At 38.0% G+C, this 19,668-nt stretch overlaps 1 protein-coding gene across 6 annotated transcripts in view; it reads right to left on the reverse strand.

Annotated features, from left to right (window-relative positions):
• Positions 1–351: 351 nt before the first annotated feature.
• Positions 352–19,668, reverse strand: part of gmeb2 (glucocorticoid modulatory element binding protein 2) — a 31,091-nt gene continuing 11,774 nt past the window's right edge. For 2 of the 6 annotated variants that reach the window (XM_055652511.1, XM_055652510.1), the window contains exons 3-11: positions 19,444–19,527; positions 16,910–17,040; positions 16,199–16,302; positions 14,645–14,802; positions 11,906–11,977; positions 9,011–9,148; positions 5,956–6,078; positions 5,435–5,560; positions 352–1,591 (exon numbers count right to left, since the gene is read on the reverse strand). In XM_055652511.1, coding sequence (XP_055508486.1) covers positions 945–1,591; positions 5,435–5,560; positions 5,956–6,078; positions 9,011–9,148; positions 11,906–11,977; positions 14,645–14,802; positions 16,199–16,302; positions 16,910–17,011 — 1,470 coding nt within the window. In that variant the 5' untranslated portion in view covers positions 17,012–17,040; positions 19,444–19,527 and the 3' untranslated portion in view covers positions 352–944. The remainder of the gene's footprint in view (positions 1,592–5,434; positions 5,561–5,955; positions 6,079–9,010; positions 9,149–11,905; positions 11,978–14,644; positions 14,803–16,198; positions 16,303–16,909; positions 17,041–19,443; positions 19,528–19,668) is intronic. The other 4 variants (XM_055652508.1, XM_055652507.1, XM_055652512.1 and 1 more) reach the window with 2 other exon arrangements.

A 19,668-nucleotide genomic window follows, 5' to 3' on the forward strand; every position in this document is an offset into this window, starting at 1 on the left:
AAATTTGTATAAAGTTCACAGATCTGAACATGGAAAGGGAAGCTGCTGACAATATTTGTTTCCATTTTGTCTCTGTTTTGTGACCTATTCCAATCCCTTAATATTATTAAGTATTCAGCTGTGCAAAACAAAAACATGTATAGTGTCAAATTCCTAACATGACAGTTAAAACATTTCTATATAGAAAACACTTATTAATTTTGTTTTGTTTTGGCTATTCAATCAAATAGCCAATTTTTTTAAATCATGAATATAATCGGTGCCTTACGTTGGAGCTGCCACATAAATGGAAACCAAATGATTATTTGAAACACTATACGTAAACAATAAAAAAGTATATAGTTTACCCAATTTGTTGTATTTCCCTTGGTGGGTTTTTATTATGACAAAATCATAAATCTTTGCAGTCTTGTACTTGCCTTATTTTAAATACAATGAATGCACAATATTAGGCTGTAAACAAATTAAAACAGCCAGGTATTTACAAATTCTCCTGATTAGACATGTGATTATCCGAACAGCACAACACAATAAAATAAATTGTTAGAAAACAGTGAGAGCACCTATTGAAAAGAAAAAAAACCCTCCATAATAGTCAATGTTTTTAAAAGCAACAACATGACAATAGTTTGAATGTTATCAGATATTAAAGCACACAAAATACAGTGCAAAGCTCCGTAAAATGCATTATAAACAACCCTATTAAGCATATCCGATAAAAGTCTTTATTTCTGTACTTAAGACAAAGTCTCAAAAATGAGTAGAGAAACTTGCATCTGTTCCATGATTTTGCTGCTTTCATTTTTTTACCAATTATTACCACTAGGTGATGTAGATTTAGACACAGCATAACAGAAACCATTCTGTACTGTTCTCAAAAGTCACATTCAGTAACATGTCATTTAAACACAAATATTCTAATACCACGAGGCATTATTCCAAAACTAAGGTTTCTGTTCATGTTCTTCACTTATTGATGTTACCTGTATAGTGGCATGTCCTTCTCCTGATGTGGTTTCAATGGTGCCTGAAGGCACAGCCAAATATGTGCTTCCAACAGATGTCATTTGGTTGGCATTATGAAGTGTAGCATTGAGACCAGGAACTGTAGTGAACAGCTGGATTGGACTGACAACTTTCAACACTGTGTTCCCATCCTGAATAGCAGCCGTACTTAGCACTGCCAAATTAGACGCATCAGGATGGATTTCAACTGCGTTGTGTATTCCAGGACTTGACGCCAGAAGACTGTACCCTCCAATCAACGGTGAAGATGTGGCACTAAATGCTGTGTGGGGTTGGAGTTTTCCAATTCCTGAGACTGGAATAGTGGATAACGTTGCCAGTTTTCCTATGTTTGCAAGCTGAGATATAGGCACTCCAGAAGCCAGTGTAATCTGGCCTGATTGTGTTGTAACCAAGTGGGCTGCCATAGTTGCTGGTCCTGATGTTGCCCTTGTAAGGCGAGGCCGTTTCGAAGGAGGAGCTGCTACAATTGGCGTTAAGGTCATGAGGACATTATTCAGGTGCTGGGATTTGTACTTCAGTTCTTTGGCCCGTTTACGATGCTCATCACATTGTTGTTCCAAAGCTAAAACAAATGCAAGACAAAGTGCATTCAGCGATATTTAAAGCTTTTTTTCCATTTTGGACAAAAATAAATGTATGTTAATCTTAATCTCTGAGAACTATATTCTGCACCCTGTATCTTTCTCTTCGTTCTGTCTATTGTAATTGAGTTTGGCTTGATTGTATTCATATATATATATATATATATATCTCTCATTTGATTGGACAGCATGTTCACTGTACCACCGTTAACATGACATAAACCTAAACTTAGTGCGGAGTACAATAGGTGATTAGAATTGCATAGAATATACATCCCAGAACAGGCTATTTAGCCCAACTGGTTCATTCCAAATGACTTCATAGAATTAACCCTCTCCACCATATCCCTCATCTTCTTTCTCTTTTCTAACAGGGAGGAGTTGGAATAGCAATGTTAGACATGAGAAAGTGATATTGCACTGAATGAGCCCACCTGAGTATAGAAGTTGGGAGGTCATATTACAGATGTATGAGACATTGGGGAGGCCTCATTTAGAGTATTGTGTTCAGTTATAGGAAAGATGTTGCCAAGCTGGAAAGAGTGCAAAGAAGATTTAGGAGGATGTTGCCAGGACTCGAGGGCCTGAACTTTAGGGAGAGGTTGAGCAGGCTAGGACATTATTCCTTGGAGAGGAGGAGGACAATGGGTGATTGTATAGGTGTACAAAATCATGAGGAATAGATCAGGTAAATGCATGTCTTTTGTTCAGAGTAGGGGAATCGACAGAGGACATATGTTTAAGGTGAGAGGGAAAGATTTAATAGGAACCCGAGGACTCACTTTTTTTACACAAGGGGTGGTGGGTGTATGGAACAGGCTGCCAGTGGAGGTTATTGAGGAAGGTACTATGGAATAAATTTGAAGCACCGCACAGGGATAACAAAACCAAAACTATAATGAAGCAGCTTCGAAGAAGAAGATACAAGAGTTTCATTTAAGATAAATAAGTGAGGTCAAGAATATTGGATAAGGGACGTCAGTGGAGTCAAAGGAAAAGTGTGAAAAAAATGTACTTTTGAACAACTAAAATGAACAGGATTTTTAGGGCCTTACTGAAGGTTACAGAGAACATTAAGATGTAATAATTCAGACTTTTACATCTCTGCAACAGGAGAAAGAGTTGTTATAATATGAGATCTAATAGAAGGGATGTGATTACTCTCTGAGTGTGGGGAAACTGCAATAAAACACAATCTAGGCTTCATCGCTGAAGTATTTTTCCCTGGATATAATTCTGTTTTAAAGCTATGTTTGGTATTTACAATTAGTGAACAAAACATATTGTTATTAGAGAGAAGCACTTCAAATTTAGTTCTGCTGAAACTGTATTAGTAAATAATGTAGTTTAATGTACATTTGCTGGGCTGAGCTATGAAAATCTTTATTTATGTAACACTGTGTGTACAGATATGAAGTAGCTGTTTTTATTGAAAGTCACACTGTCAATTATTAGCAGGATGACCTTTCACAATACATGACTGCAATGTCATGACAGGCATGGTCACGGTAATTTAAGTAAAATGAGAAGAAGAAAAAACATGAATATCTTGCTTAATCTTAGACGTATCGCCTTTAAAGACCCATTGAGTTACTCCAGCACTTTGTGTCTTTGTTTGAAAACTAGCATCTGCAGTTTCCTGCTTCTACAAACAGGAGGATTTTTTTCCCATTGAAAAATAAATTTTAATGTGATCATTTTTTTTTTAAACATTTAGTTTTACTTCCCTGAATGTTTGAAATTTAAAATTACTAAAATGCCTCATAACGTTCATAGCTATCAAAGCTCTGCTCCAAACTCTGCAAGTGTTTCAGATCATTTCACGCCAGCTGCCAAATGGATTTAGCCGCTGAATTCAAGGGTGCAGAGGGCTAATGAGACAGATCTTCAGTATTTGGCCTAGAGAAGCCCGGACATGTAGAGATCATGAGCAACAATTCTGGCAATCTGCCCCCACATCAATGTGCCCACTGCTAAAATAATAAACAAACCCTGGTACTGAGGTACAATGGTCATCCCAGGGAGGTCAAGGTTTTTAGTTTAATTTAGTTTAGAGATACAGCGCAGAAACAGACCGTTCGGCCCACAGAGTCCTTGCCGACCAGCAATCCCCGTACAATGCTAGGGACATTTACAATCTTTACCGAACCCAATTAACCTACAAACATGTAGCTCTTTGGAGTGTGGGAGGAAATTGGAGCACACAAGGAAAACCCATGAGGTCAAGAGGAGAAGGTACAAAATCCAGGCAGACAGCACCTCTTAGGCAGGATCGAACCCAGGTCTCTGGCACTGTAAGTCAGCAAATCTACCACTGCGCCATTGTTTTTCTAAAGGTTCTACAGAAAATTGCTTGTATTTATTCATATAAGTACGAGCAAGCATTTCCCAAGGAGAAAGTTCTCTCCTCATCCAACACATCATTCTCCGACATTTCCACCACCTTCAAGGCGATTGCACCACCAGTCACACCTTCCCTACCCACCCTTTTCTGCCTACAGCAGAAGCATCTCCACCTGCAACTGGTTCGTACTTCCCTTACCACCCAAACCAACCCCTCCTCAGGTACTTTACCCAGCAACCACAGGGGTTGTTACATCTGTCCTGATCTCTCCTCCCTCACCAGCATCCAGGGACCCCAGGAGTTCTTCCAGGTGAGACAGAAGTTCAAGTGCACCTCCGCTATCCTCATCTACTGTATCCAGTGTTCCCGGTGTGACCTCCTTTACATCAGCTCGACCAAGCTTCGACTCTGTGACCATTTCGCCAAATTTTAACTCCTCTTCCCATACGGACCTGTCTGCCCTGGACCTCCTTCATTGCCAGAGTGAAGCCACAGGCAAACTGGTGGAACAGCACCTCAAATTCCATTTGGGTAGCTTGCAAACTAACGGTATGAACATTGAATTCTGCAATTTTAGGTAATTAACCTAAAAAAAACGTTTTTGTTGTTTATACAGACACACACCCATTTCTTCCCTCCCCCTTCTCTTCCATTTATATTTCTTCCTCTGGTTTCACAATTCGCACCTCTTCTATCCTTATCTCATACCTTTTGGCTTTTCATCTCTAGTCTTTGTCCAGCCATCTGCCTATCAAAACGCCCCTCACCTATATCCACCTGTTGCTCGCCAGACTTTGTCCTTCCCCTCTCTTCCAGCTTTCTCCCCCCCCCCCACTTGCACACCCCTCCTTCCCCTTCATAATCATCAGTCTGAAGAAGGGGCCCAACCCGGAATGTCACCTATCCATGTTCTCCAGAGATGCTGCCTGAGTTACTCTTTTTTTTGTAAACCGGCACTTGCTATTCCTTGTATCTCCAAAGTAAATAATATTGTTTTAATAATTAGTCTTTGTGGTAATGTTCTTAATTATTTCAAAGACATTTTAAATGTTGTGTTAATTTTATAAGCAAATTTGTGTTTTTTGGCTGTTTTTGAATGCTTCTGATTATCAGGGATTTTAAAATATCATGCACTATAAAACCTGACAGTTCTGACGGACATGAATGTTCAGGACACAACTTTCCCTTGTGTCTACGGTCTCCTCAGCAATTACATGTGCATGGCTTGCTCCAGCCAGCCCACATCACCAGATATATCAAGCCAGGCACTCGACCCATTTCAATCAGAGACAATAGGGCTTCACTCCGCAAGTTCGTGTTGGCAAACACACACAAGGTAAGCACATAACAATTGGTTACTTCAGTGGTAAATGTGGGCACCAAAGAAGAATCAGCAAAATCTAGGCCACAAAAAAATTCACTCACAACACTCTAAAGGTGAAATATGTTGGGGTAGAAATATTGCAGAAAAAGTGCATACCGTGGTATATATAGATGTGTAAACTATATACACTCAATTGTCCGTGCCACTCCATTGAAAGACTAATGCCCCAATGCAGTATTAAGTGGATGATGATGTGAACGGCAGAGTGGAAGGCAGATATTGCTGAAAGGGGAGTAATAATAAAAGCACCTCAAAAATTGCAGTGATTGGCACAAGAGAAGATTTCATCTTTGTTGTATTTCTTTGTCTATCAATAACATGTAATAGGGACAATATTTAAGTAGAATTAAACTTATTAAAACAGTGCTGGATTAACTCAGCGGGTCAGGCAGCATTTGTGGAGGGGATGAATAGGCAACATTTTGGGTCAGGATCTTTCTTTAGACTGAAAATTGGACTGAGTGAATTGACTCCAAAGAAGGGTCTCGACTCGAAGCATCACCTGGCCATTTCCTCCACAGATGCGACCTGAGCCACCGAGTTACTCCAGCACTTTGTGTTATATGCAAGATTCCAGCATCTGTAGTTCCTCGTGTCTCCAATAGAATTAAACTGACCTGCTAAATCACGCGTATACTGCTCTCGGGAACGATCCATTTGACTTTTATGGCTCGCCAACACTTTTTTAACAAGGTCCAACAGACCAAAACTTTGCACAATATTATTAAGTATGATTGCATCTGAAAAATAATTAACAATACACTGTTAGTAAATATAGTCCACAAAATATACATTTGAGACAATAAAAATGCTTCTCAATAGCAAGTGAAACAAATATGGCAATCTACAAACATTACAATTTGCTTGGTATATATAAATTTAATTGGAAAATTGTGGAAAAGTCCACATATTTACAGCCTCTATTGAATGAATTCTTGGTAAACATGGAAATAACAGCAGGACAACATAAATCAGTGAAGATCCTGCAAGTTTATACTCCATTCTTTCTCAAAATAATGTAGTCCTTCATTGCTGAAATCAAAACCACTCCCAGTCATTAAGTTGCTATTCGGTCAAACATGACATGATTCCTCTTTGGACTACCCTTAACTTTTGTTATTCATCTTTATATAATTTTCCACGAGGCAGGAAAGTTGCCGTTTCTGCATTTGTTTCTTCTACGTTAATCATTGTTTATCCGCTGTTACATCTACCAATCAAGCACTTCAATTTATCTTAGGCTGTTCACTCTTCATACCTTTAGATTTAGATTTAGGACCCTATTTTCAGATTCAACCACATGGACTCTCTGGGCTACAGAAGACCTGCCTTGCAGAAATCCAACATAAAAAATTACCTGAGAAAATGCATAAAATAATTTTTCAACATAGTAATAATAATGCATTTGGTATCATTAACAACTGGATACAGAATATATTCCATCAGTTTAACCATGGGTAGGGTAAATATTCGATGAAATAAAAGTATTATATGAAGTGTATGATAGGGATAGCTATAGAAAACAAATATTTCTGACTTGGAATAAAAATAATTGGCTTATGGATAGTTCTATACCAAGGCCATTGATGTTCATCAAGGCCATTGATGATTGTGAGATCAATGATAAGTTTGCTGATATTCTTGGACATAATGATACTAAGGAGGTGTTGGGGCTCCTGAAGAACATTAAGGCATCTTATTCCCCAGGGCCTGATGGGATATACCCAAGGTTGTTGAGAGAGGCTAGAGAGGAGATGGTTGGGGTCTTGACAGAGATCTTTGTATCCTGTTTAGCCAAAGGCAAAGTCCCAGAGGACTGGAGAATGGACAGTGTTGTTCGTCAATTTAAGAAGGGCAAAAGAGTCAAACCATGAATTTCTAAACTAGCGAGTCTTATATTAATGGTAGAGAAATGACTGGAGATAGTTCTTATGGATACGATCTATTTGTATCTGGACAATCATAGGGGTTTGTCATGTCTTGCAAACTTGAGTTTTTTTGAGAAGATGATGAAGATGATTGATGAGGGTTGCGCAGTCGATGTTGTATACATGCACTTTAGTAAAGCTTTCGACAAGGTCCACATAGTAGGTTGATACAGAAGGTTAAGGCAAATGGAATCCATGGAGATTTGGTGTATTGGATTCAAAATTGGTCCAGTCTCCAAATTCATTCAAAGCAGAATTCAATAGATTTCTGGGTAATACGGGAATCAAAGGATATGGGAATAAATGTAAAAGAAAAGTACTAAGGTAGAAAATCAGCCCAGATGAATGACAGAGCCACCTTCGTGAGCCAAATGGTCTCCTCTGGTTCTTAGTTCTTATGTTCTTATTTAATAATTGAATTATCCATTTTTTATTTAAGACTCATTTGCACCTGTATGAGAATGTGGCCTCTAATGTGCAAGACACTTTCTCAATGCATTTTTAAGTATAAAAAATAAATGTTCAAAATTTACTATTATTAGGGGATTTTAACTACATTCAATGTTGATTTATTTTAAAGGGGAATAAAATAAATATCAGATGATGTACATTACATAAAATTAATTCCATATCTTGTTAAAATCATCATGGAAGGTTTATTCTTATAAAGGTGGCATGGTTCTCAGTATCAGCAACATATCAGCGTACATCAATCTCTCCTTGATATTTAGCTAAATTGCTAAAGAACTAAGTGTAAAATTCTTCCTTTAGTTCTGCACCAGTAACATCAAAATGAGTGTTGGCTGTGCAGGGTGTAACAAATAGCTCTCAGGAAAGAATTCCTACTTATGATGCCAGTGAAACAGGCATTCATTCACAATGTCACTATAAGTCCCTTGATTAAATTCACCGAAGCCAAATTCGCAAGATTTTTTGGACTATTTCTAGATCGATTTGAACATTTATTAATATCTCTTTCCACCTCTCCTTTCTGCTTACAGATGCCCTCTACAAATCCAGCCCTAATATTTCTTTACATGGCTCAATGTATATCTTACAATAACAATCCTGTACCCCCTTGGGTTCTCTTATACTCTTAACAAATGTGATTGATGTCCATTCCACTACATACTCTTGTTTCAAACTTGGGTGTACTCTGTCAATTCCATTGTATTATTGTAGCATGCACTCATTCTTTGCCAATGTTTCCTAGTGTCAGAACTTGTCTATATTAAATTTCACGTATTTGTTCCAGACACTTATTTAACCTTAATCAGCTCATGATACATCTTCTAAACTGTTTTTCTGTTTAAATTTTATATCTAAAAACTTTGTATTTATAGATCTAATTCAATAAGAAACAGAAACATCAGATCTCCACAAGTACCTCAATTAACTAATATAAATTCTTTAGAATGTCTGACTAATTCTGAAGGGCCATACAACAAAACAACCAGTGCTTTCAATGCCACTGGGGAACACTAAAGGGCCTGTCCCACTTAGGCGACTTTTTAGGCGAGTGCAGAAGACTCTGCACTCGCCTCATGATCGCCACATGTTCGCTGGTGGTCTCTGGTGTGACTCCTTCAAGGTCGCGAGGAGTTCCCGCATTCTGGTAACTCGTCGCGGCCTCAGTATGGTCGCCGCAAATTTTTCACAAAAGCAAACTTTATTTTACAAACAAAATTTTACACAAATTATATATAAAAATTATAAAAGCTATGTTGAAAACATACAGACTCACCTCCGACTTGAAGAGGAGGCTGATGCAGTCTTTGTTGAAGGCCTTTCAGAGTACCTTGCATCTCTTGCTGAAACTCCTGCATAACATCTTCAAGCAAACCTGCTTCTTTCAAGCCACGCCAAAATGTGAACGTGTCATCTTTGGTATGGCAGAAAGTAAATTTAATAATAACAGGAATAAATAAATTTAGGGAATCGAACCATCAAATACAGAAAACGCAGAATGTTGAGGTTAATCATTCATTTCGATCCTATCTGTTGCTTGTGATTACTCCCCCACTAATACAATTGCCTGCAACGATGATCAAAAATGGGACAAATGTCAATTAGTTTTGTTTGATGGCACTCAGCCCCAAGTTTAATTTGGAAGCGACTGCGCACATTTTGACAATGGAGGCAGGTGGATCATTCATGAAGAAGAGACAATACGTCAGGATGTTTCAGGATAAGTCAGGAAGACAATATATGCCAGGATGTTTAATTGCTAAAAACTCTGAAACAGGCAGGCAAAAGAGCATAATAAAATTACAAAAAAGGCACTGAAAATGGCATGTATTTCCATCACCAAAATATGGTTAAAAATGATAATGTAATGGTATTCTACATTAAATGACCAAACTTTCCTGGTTGCACATAATTACTAGCATTTTTTTCAAATTATTTGGTGTTAAACTATATCGTCTGTCAGACAGAATATGCTTCAGTTGTGAAAAACTTCTTTCTACCTCAGCTGAGGTCACTGGTGCATACCCAAAACAAGCTACCGACTATATTCATGCAGATATCTTGTGCATTACAACTATCTTTAAGAACTTTAGCTATGTTTTGTATTTCTTCAAAATCTTTGTTTTTGAATTTTACAGGAATTTTACAGATATCGTCAGTTACTTTGTTGAAAACCTGCAAGTCATTCACTAATGTTTCGCCACGTTTCTCAATGAAAATGATAGTTTGTGGGATATTTGCAAAATTGGAAGTGATAAACACAAGATCGCAGTGGAGGGACATTTTCTACATGATTTCAATTTTGGTTTCTGCAGTCATACAAACAAGAAGAAGAACCAAGGCACAACACAATTTACACGAACATCCATCACAGTGAATCTCCTCCTCACTGTGATGGAAGGCAAAATCTTATCTCTCCCCTGCACTCCTCGTTCTCCTCCCGATGTCAGAGTCAAATTTGCAGCATGGAAGAGTACAGCAGAGAGCCATGTACCCCACCTGGTCAAAGAGGGCTGAGGAGGTAGCGGAATCTCGGGTGCCATTTCCTTGAACACAGGTGACAGTGCTTTGAGGAAGATTTCCTTGACATTGGAAACTAGGCGATCGAAATTTGGAAAAAAGCTATGTATGTGATTGAAATTCTATGAAGTTCTTGAGCTGAGCATGTCAAATGCAACATTTTGGGGAATAAAACTTTAAATGCACGAGCAGCTTTTTTCATGTACGGTGCTGCATCAGTCACAAACAGAAGAACATTCTTGTGTTTTATACCTTCTGGCCAAAGTACAGCAAGTGAAGATGTAAACAACTGAGCAATAGTTGAGCTGTATGACTTCTCCAATACTTCTGATGTCAACAAACACTCCTTTGATGGTTGACCTGCCTCCAGTGTACCGATTACTACATTGGCAACATATCTCCCCACAGCATCAGTTGTCTCGTCTACTGAGATCCATATTTTGTTGTATGCAACTTCATCTCTAATTTTCTGCACAACAATGTTGAAGTTGCTGTCAACATACATTTTTCTGTAAAGATGACTCTTGCGTATTTCTCTAAAAAACCTTTGAGAGATTTGTTTTCCAATTTCCACAGTGGAATTCCAACATCAATGAATGCCTTGCACAGATCACTCGAAAACTCAGATTTGTGACTGGAGCCAGCAGTAAATGTAGTGAGGAGACAAGCTTGGGTATGTCGCTTGGGTAGTCTACACCCCAGTGGTATCAACATTGACCTCTAATTTTAGATAGCCCTTGTCTTCTTCTGGTGGAAATTTTCTTGTAAGCAATTCTATGTTAACACATTAATAATAACATTAATATTAGCGTGTAACATAGAAAACGACACGGTGCAATTGGAGAAAATAGCACGACCTTTTAGCAAAACGGCAAAAAAAGGTTGATTTACCCACTAGGTCGTGAAAAGGTGAAATCATCAAAAAAGGCATGAAAAGGCACGTGGCATTTATGTTAAAATCCTGGCTCTAGTCATTAGACTAATGGTGGTGGTGGTGATATAACTGAGTGACTGGCAGCGAAGAGGGGCCTGTGAAGTGGGAGTCAGTGTACACAGTGGCCCAAAATATGTAGGTAACTTGAAGAGTTTGTAATTTGAAGACCAAAGAAACACTGAAAAATAAAAATATTCTATATACTAGATATAGATATACTGAGATACAGCGCGGAAACAGGCCCTTCGGCCCGCACCGATCAATGATCCCCTCGCACTAACACTATCCTATACACACTAGGAACAATTTACAATTTTACCAAGCCAACTAGTCCACAAACCTATAAGTGTTTGGAGTGTGGAAGGAAACCGGAGATCCCGGAGAAAACCCACAGATCACAAATTTTGTACAGACAGCACCTGAAGTCAGGATTGAACCCAGTCTCTGGCGCTGTAAGGCAGCAGCTCTACCACTAAGCCATCATGCCACCCGAATTCTAATTAACTGTTCAAAGAGCGTTGTAGGAAGACAAGATCATAAATGTTCTAATGTCACAAACTTTTATCAATCCTCTTTAAACATACATGTTGATAAATGTTATAAACAGGTCATGTCTATGCATAGTCGATACGATCTAAATGTTCTAACCAGTATCCTGGTATAAATGCTGGTGATATTCAGACCAATAACTCTCATGCATATGTCATGAGTAAGTACCTGAGATTGCAGAAATCCATTCACAACTGTCTTCACAACTCTCAATTCCAGATGCTGCCGGTGAGCCATTCACTGAAAAAGTCAGTAATGAGTTAAGAGTTAGGTAATGAACGATTGCTCCACAAAAGAATAATGCATTAGTCACCGAATCATTGAAAATAATTCCCCTGCACCTCAATGAGACACATTTCAGTTTCAGACGTTCTTAACGTCCTTCTCTTGGGGTTCTACCTTCTCAATGTGGGAGGTTTTTAATATTCTTGCAACTGAGGCAATGCCATCTTCATTTTCTTTTTAAATTACTGTGTAATAATAAATTACATGTAGCCATTTTATGCAAATTCAATAGATAACATAATACACAAACAAAATAAAAGTTGAATAAATTAACAAAAAAAAATATTGTGCAAAACAAAGCAAAGCCCAAAGTCCCCAATGCAACCAAGACAGTTCGTAAATCAATTGGAGTTTGTAGCGTTCAATCTGTGAAATTAAAATAAAGGGTAAGATTGTGCTGACTAGTTTTGTAAAGAGCTATGGATAATTGCAATACATGTCAGTATATTCTGTGATTCAGTGTGTGCTGTGCAGCTCAGAAATACAGAACGCACAGGGGACAACACATCAAGTTCTCACTCATCTCTAGACTCACTACTGTATCTGGTTCCTCAGCTTTATGCCTGTCATGAGTGGTGCATCCAGCAGGGCCCCATTGAAACAGGCAACCTTCATTAATTACGTTCTTTCAAACTTTACTTAATAAAAATACATTCATTACTTTCTATAATTCAAATGTTTTACATTCATTAATTTGCAAGTTAATTTTGCTTTATTAGAAACAGTGAGAATACATTTTATAATGTCTCTAAGATTAACAAAAATCAGAAAAGCCCCATGAATCATCAGAATGCCATCAGGGTAGTTAGGTGGCATGCTCTTGATCTCTCCTGCTTGAAACGCATCACTGGTCAAGGCTATTTCACTGTATCAAAGGACAAAGGAGGCAATTGAGCAAGACTTCATAAGCAATTCAGGAGCCACCCCAAAGCAAAGTTTAAGTTTGACTGTGGGGGCAATGAAGGGGGACCGAGTACAAGATATAGGCCATGTCTGGTGAGATCCAGCCTGTTGCAACTTGTGCCTTTCAGTTTGTAGCCTCTTAAGAAGAAAGGTGCTCAAATTAAAATTTTGCTGATAGTTTCATGTCATCTATTGGCATTTACTCCAATTCTTTTGCACCAAAGTCCTTTAGTCTGACATTGAATTGAAATATTTACAGGTACCTCAAGGTGCATGCTTAGCCCCCTGCTCCGCTTTCTTTGCACCCATGACCGTGTTGCAGAACACAACTCTAATGCTATGTATAAATTCATCGATGACACCACTGTTCTTGGCTGCTCATGGATGGTGATGAATGGACATGCAGGAGAGAGATAGAGACATAACAGTGGTACCGTGACCACAACCTCTCATTCACAGTCAACAAGATAAGGAAGTATTTGTTAACTGCAGAATACTGAAGTCGGACCTAGTTTTCATCGGTGGGTCGGCAGTGGTCAAAGTTAGAGACTTCAAATTGCTGGGTGTTAAATCCTCCGAAGACTTGTCCTATGCCTCACCAACATCCTGTGCAACTGTAACATAACATCCCTGACTGATGAAGGCCAATTATTTACAATCCTATCTACTTGTGACATCACTTTCAGGGAAAAACATACCTGTAATCCTTGATCTCTCAGCTCCACAACACACCAGAAATCAACGACTGTGAAAATCTAGCCTAGTTTTGACTTCCAAAAATGCAACATCGCGCACCTATCTGCATTAAACACCAGTAGCCATTCCTCAGCCCAGTTGCCCAGCTGATCAAGATCCCTCTGTATTCTTTTGATAACCATCTTTACTGTCGATGATACCACCTACTTTTGTGTCATCTTGTTTTCTAATGCTTACTTCTGCACTAATGGCTTTTCTTTTCAAAATGTATTTATAATTTATATTTTCATGTGTTTTCTGAGTCTGTGTGTGCCTGTGATGCTGCTGAAACTAAGAAGCACTACTGGTGTATATGACAGTAAACTCAACCTGACCAGCTATGCCATCCAAAAAGAAAGTACACATTCTAATTTGATTAGATCATTGAGTTGATTCTCCACATTACCAGTATGTCTGATTCATATGTTGGTTAACTTTGCTTTTCATGCACATTCCTGCAGCTAATTGTCTACTTTAATTCCTGAGAATGGTTAGCCATAATGAACCAAAAATAATACTTGTAGTAATGATAAGTGTTATCCAATTGATTATCTTCATGTTCAATCCCATGAAAAGTAAAAAATCCATGACTAGATATCGCATAGAAACAAAGAATCTGGATTTATTTATTATTACACCCAATAAATCACTCCCGTTTCCACCCACTGCTTTTTGTAGGTAAATATATCATACAATCGCAGAAAGATTCCACAGACAGGAATGAGATGTATGACCCATTCAATTAGCGTTACTGGTGTCAGCTGAGCAAATAATGCTGACCAAGAATACTCCTTCTTCTTCTGTAAATATTATCAGTCTGTCTTTTGTAACTAATCCAACTGCCATGAGGAGTTTTGCTCTATGCATTTCATCTAAAGTTAGCATTGTAAAATCTTCAGTCCTGGAGCAACACTTCAACTCTTAATCAACTTGGAGCAGAAACATGGATATGAATACAGCATATGAATAAACAAACAAACTTACTATCAGCTATAGCAGGAGTCACAGGGATGTACTCTGTTGATTGCTGGCTGCTCAAAGATGACCTGGCACTGGAAAGGTCAATTTTTGTACTCCGACAAGTGTTGGAACACACTTTACTGTGTTGGAAGAAATCCATTTCTCCTGAATCCATGATTTTTCTTTAATGAATTAAAAATAAATCATGTTAACACATTGCACATGTATCAACTACGACAAACAAAAATTGCATTTCATTTCACTGTACCCCAGGACAACACAGTGGTGCAGTGGTCGAGTTGTTGACTTACAGCACAAAAGACCTGGGTACGATCCTGACTATGGGTGCTGTCTGTGTGAAGTTTGTACATTCGCCCTGTGACCGCGGGTTTTCTCTGGGTTTCCTCCCACATCCCAGACATACAGGTTTGTAGGTTAATTGGCTGCAGTAAAATTGTAAAGTGTCCCTAGTGTGTAGGATCATGCAAGTGTACCAGGTGATCGGTCTGATATTTATAGGTACCTCAAGGTGTATACTTAGCCCCCTGCTCTATTGTCTTTACACCCATGACTGTGTGGCTGAGCACAACTCCAATGCTATCTATAAATTCACCGACGACACCACTGTTCTTGGCCAATCATGGATGGTGATGAGTGGACGTATATCGATAGCCTTTTATTGTCATTCAGACTTAGTCTGAACAAAATTGCAGATGAGCGTATATGAGAGAGATAGAGAAAGAACAGTGGTGCCGTAACCACAACCTCTCATTCAAAGGCAACAAGATCAAGGAACTATTAGTTAACTTCAGAATGGTGACAGCATAGGGAGCCCTAGTGTGACCGAGCACGGCTAGTCATGGGCAGCTGCCTAAAGAAAGAGCTGATGGCCAGGAGCTACAATGTGAGCTCCAACAACAGCCCCGTGAACAGGTGAAGAAGGTCTCGCACATCGACACCCTGTTTTAAGGTGAAACGACACAAAGTGCTGGAGTAACTCGGCACACTGAATCAGTCTGAAGAAGGGTCCCAAAATCATCTATTCATGTTCTCCAGTGATGCTGCCTGTTACTTGAGCACTGTGTCATTTTGTGAATCAACTATCATCTGTGGTTCTTTGTTTCAACTACATACAATGATAATACCGTACTCGGCTATAGCAGACAATCGGCAATAATGGACATCAGTTCCCCTGTATTTGCAATGCACCAATTATTGGCAAAATTTAAAGGAATAAGTTATCTTGCGATTACGGTTTTCAAACTTTAGAGTTCATTTCCCATGACAAGCATGTGCCAAATATTTCCTGCCTGAGTGGGGAGATACTCACTAACCTTGCGTATAAAGCATTACTTTGCCCAGCTGGAGTAAAAAAATGTCATGGTGCATCAATCTGCTTGAGTGCAATTGACCTGAATGGGAGTTAATGTCACCATCTCTCCTTAACTTTGGCCTTAATAACTTCATTTATCTCCAGAAAGCACTTACACTGATCATTAAAATTTGTCTTTTCTTATTTATATTTTTTAAATTAGAAAAATAATCCAATTCAAAAAATAGTAACAATTTCATTCATACCTCAACATCACACCATTCAAACGAATTGCTCTCTTCCAGTCTTTTAATGTTGATTTTCCAGCTAGATTCACAAACTCCTTTGGGCTTATAAGTTGATTGTCAAACTAGAAAGAGAAAACAAAACTGCAATTTAATAGACATTGAAAGCCGGATATTGGATGACTCTAGCAAAAGATGCATTCATGTACAAGCATCAAATACCCTCCTTTTATGCTGTAACATTTTAAAACTTCATAAATGCAATGGGCCCACCAAAAGCCGTAATTCAGTTTTGCTTACTAGTATATAAAACCTGTTCCCTTTGCATTATGTCTGACCAAGAGTGAAGAGCGTTTTATTGTCATATGTCCCAGATAGAACAATGACATTCTTCCTTGCAGCTACTAATTCCTACCAACTAATGCAGGTGCATTAATTGTATTAAAAAGAAATTCGAAAGAACATTCAAAAGCAAGAAACATATGAATTATTGATAACCTGCTCAATGTAGAGTAAGAACCTATGCAAAATGGTATGCTGATGTTTCTTCACTGAATTATTACTCACAAACATAATTAGAAATAGGGAGGATATTGTAATATTAGCATTCATTCCGTGCGTCACAGCCAGTTTTCTTAGTTTCAGTTTAAATATTTATTTTTTCTTTACATTCATATACTGCAGAAAGAGCCATGTTTTTACACACAAAACCACTAAGCTCAGATTACCCACCTGCACACATTTGATGTTGATACCAGGACAAACAAACTTCCTCCAGATAAGGTTAGCTTTACTTTCTCCACATGTTATTGGATAAACGATTTCTGGCTCCATATGATCTCCCTCATCTGAAATCTTCACCTCTACAAATTTAAAGTAAATGAATATTTGTAACTTATTAATCTATTACAAAGGTTATTTCAGTGGAGAGTACAAGTTACTTCAGGTTAGGACTTTGATTCAGTTCTCACTTCTGCTTTATTGGTCAATATATTGACCAGAGTTCATAAAGATTGGGTCATCTCTAACATAAAATACCAATCAACATTGATGTTTGCATTGCATTCTGCGCTGAAATCAGACGTATGAAAATACATGGTAATCTGGTATTTGGTAAGCAAAAGAACTTTAGATTTCTGAAGCAGAAATACACCCTGGTTTGGGTGCACTAAGCACATAATGTAGTACAAAGGCACAGAACTCCTAATCTGGTCAATAAAACTGAATTTTTTTCGGAATTAGAAATATACTAGATATTTATTTGGGACTAATTTTAGGTCTATGATGTTCCTGTGGCATATTTTACTGAAAATTTGCATGAATGTGGAAATAATTCATATAAGGTTACAAATCACAGCAATCCCTCATGGCAGACTTTATTTTGAAGGTCACTAGGGTCTGTGGTAAGTAAACGTGCAATTGGGCATAAAGCAATGAGCTTGACATTCAGCCATTAAATCACTTGGGAATGCCGAGTGGATAGATGGGTGGATTGGGAATGGCAACCTTACCCGGAAGCTGCGATAAACTAAACCAGCTAATGATTTGACAAAAGCTAGCTAAATGTAAGATTCTTTGCTTTTGAATTCTTCCTGCAAAAGTGCATATCCATCCTCTTTGCACATTACTTTTTCTACAAATTATACCACACATTATTTCTTCACCATTGTCATTGAGATAGTCTGCGATCGTAACCCTGTGATTATGGGCCTACCTACCTGAAAATGTCCCACCTACTATTGCTCTTTTTCCTTCCTTTAACCTACCAATATAATGTCCAAACTTCATGAGTTCTTATTTTGCATTTATAGGCTTTTCATCTAAGCAAAGAGTCATACAGCATGGAAACAGATCCTTTCGACCAAGATGCCCCATCTACACTGGTCTCACCTTCCCGTGTTTGGTTCATATCCTTCTAAACGTTTCCTTATATGTGAGCCTGTCCAAATTACTTTTAAATGGTGTTCATAGTACCTGCCTCAACTATCTCCTTGGCAGCTCATTCCATACACTATTCACCCATCTGTGTAAACCACCACCCTTTGTGTTAGGAAGCTTTTGTTGGGCAGCTTATCAAGGTTCTTTAAATATCCAATATCCTATTTCCATCAATTCTCAAATGTAACTTCCTTTTCAGAAAAACCTGTTGGATCATATTATATATTTTCTAAGTAACTTGCAACCATAATCCTGTGCTGGATCGTGTTGGCCAGCGATATTCCTACAGCCACACTTACCATTTGCAGCTCAGTGGTTTCAATCAAACAAGAACTAGCTGCCGCTGTCATCCCATGAAATGGAGCTGGCTGTACATGGCATTTGGGCCTCACAGGTAGTGGATCCTGATTTCCTCCCCCCAGAGCTATTTAAAAGCAGACGCTTAAAATTAAAATGTTAAAACTAAATTAACTTAAAAAAATTTAACCAAACAAAAGTGAGTTGCCCCTAGATTCATTCCTGTTAAATGTTTACCCTCACATTTTAAACTGAAGTCCTCTATTTTTTGATTCCCTTACTGGATAGAATACTTTGCATGGTCACCCTATCTATTCCCCTCATCCGTAGTAATTATTGTGGCTTTTGGACAAACTAGCTAATTTCATGTTAAATCCCCCCCCCGCTCCACCTCTAAAAGTCTCATTTGTACTTTTATTTTTATATGCTTGCAAAAACCTCTTACAATCTTTTAAAAACATTTCTTGCTGTATTTTGCTTGTAGTCTATTTCCTCCAACTTTTATCAAATTTCAGTGATCCTTTGCTGATTCGTAAAACAAATTCTGCCAATTTTGAAGCTAATTAAAAATTCTCAGAAACATTATAAAGACCTTTTAATATAATGCTATCCACACCTTTAATTAGTCATGGGTGCTTCATTTTTTCCTATCTTGATTTAGTTTATCAATGAAATATTGTCTTGTTAAGAAATATTTCATGCTATTTTAAATGTTTGCCATTTTCTCTCATTATACATTATCAAATGATTTCACAAACTTATTTGGTTATTTTTTCTCCCCAACTATATAACACGTTTCATTTAAATTTATGACTCAGGTTTCCCACAATTCAATTATATAGTGAGGATTCCTCCCTGGAAAACCTGAAAAATCATTAATTTATTTTGTATCATTGCATAAAATGTGTAAAGTACACTGTTGGTTCCAAGACATATTGTGTTGTCCAAACTATTTTTGGCAATTTGATTTGTCCCATCTTTATGAAGTTTGCAAGATAGTTACGTATTGTGTAAAGGCAGACCAGACTTACTATGCGCCAATTTTCAAAGAATTACTTTCTCTCGTAGGGATTGGTAGCTAGTGATATCTCTGGGTACTGCTCTTAAACCGATTACTGAAAAAAAGAGATATCACACCTTAGGGATTATACTGGGAGAAAAAGCTGCTTAATAGACTTTCACAAATAAGATCTTAAATATCTCTTAGTATGGTCTTAATAAGCTATAAAACCATACGTGGCCTTTTAATTACACAA

This window comes from Leucoraja erinacea, chromosome 21 (genome assembly GCF_028641065.1).
Source record: "Leucoraja erinacea ecotype New England chromosome 21, Leri_hhj_1, whole genome shotgun sequence".
NCBI classification, from domain to species: Eukaryota; Metazoa; Chordata; class Chondrichthyes; order Rajiformes; family Rajidae; genus Leucoraja; species Leucoraja erinaceus.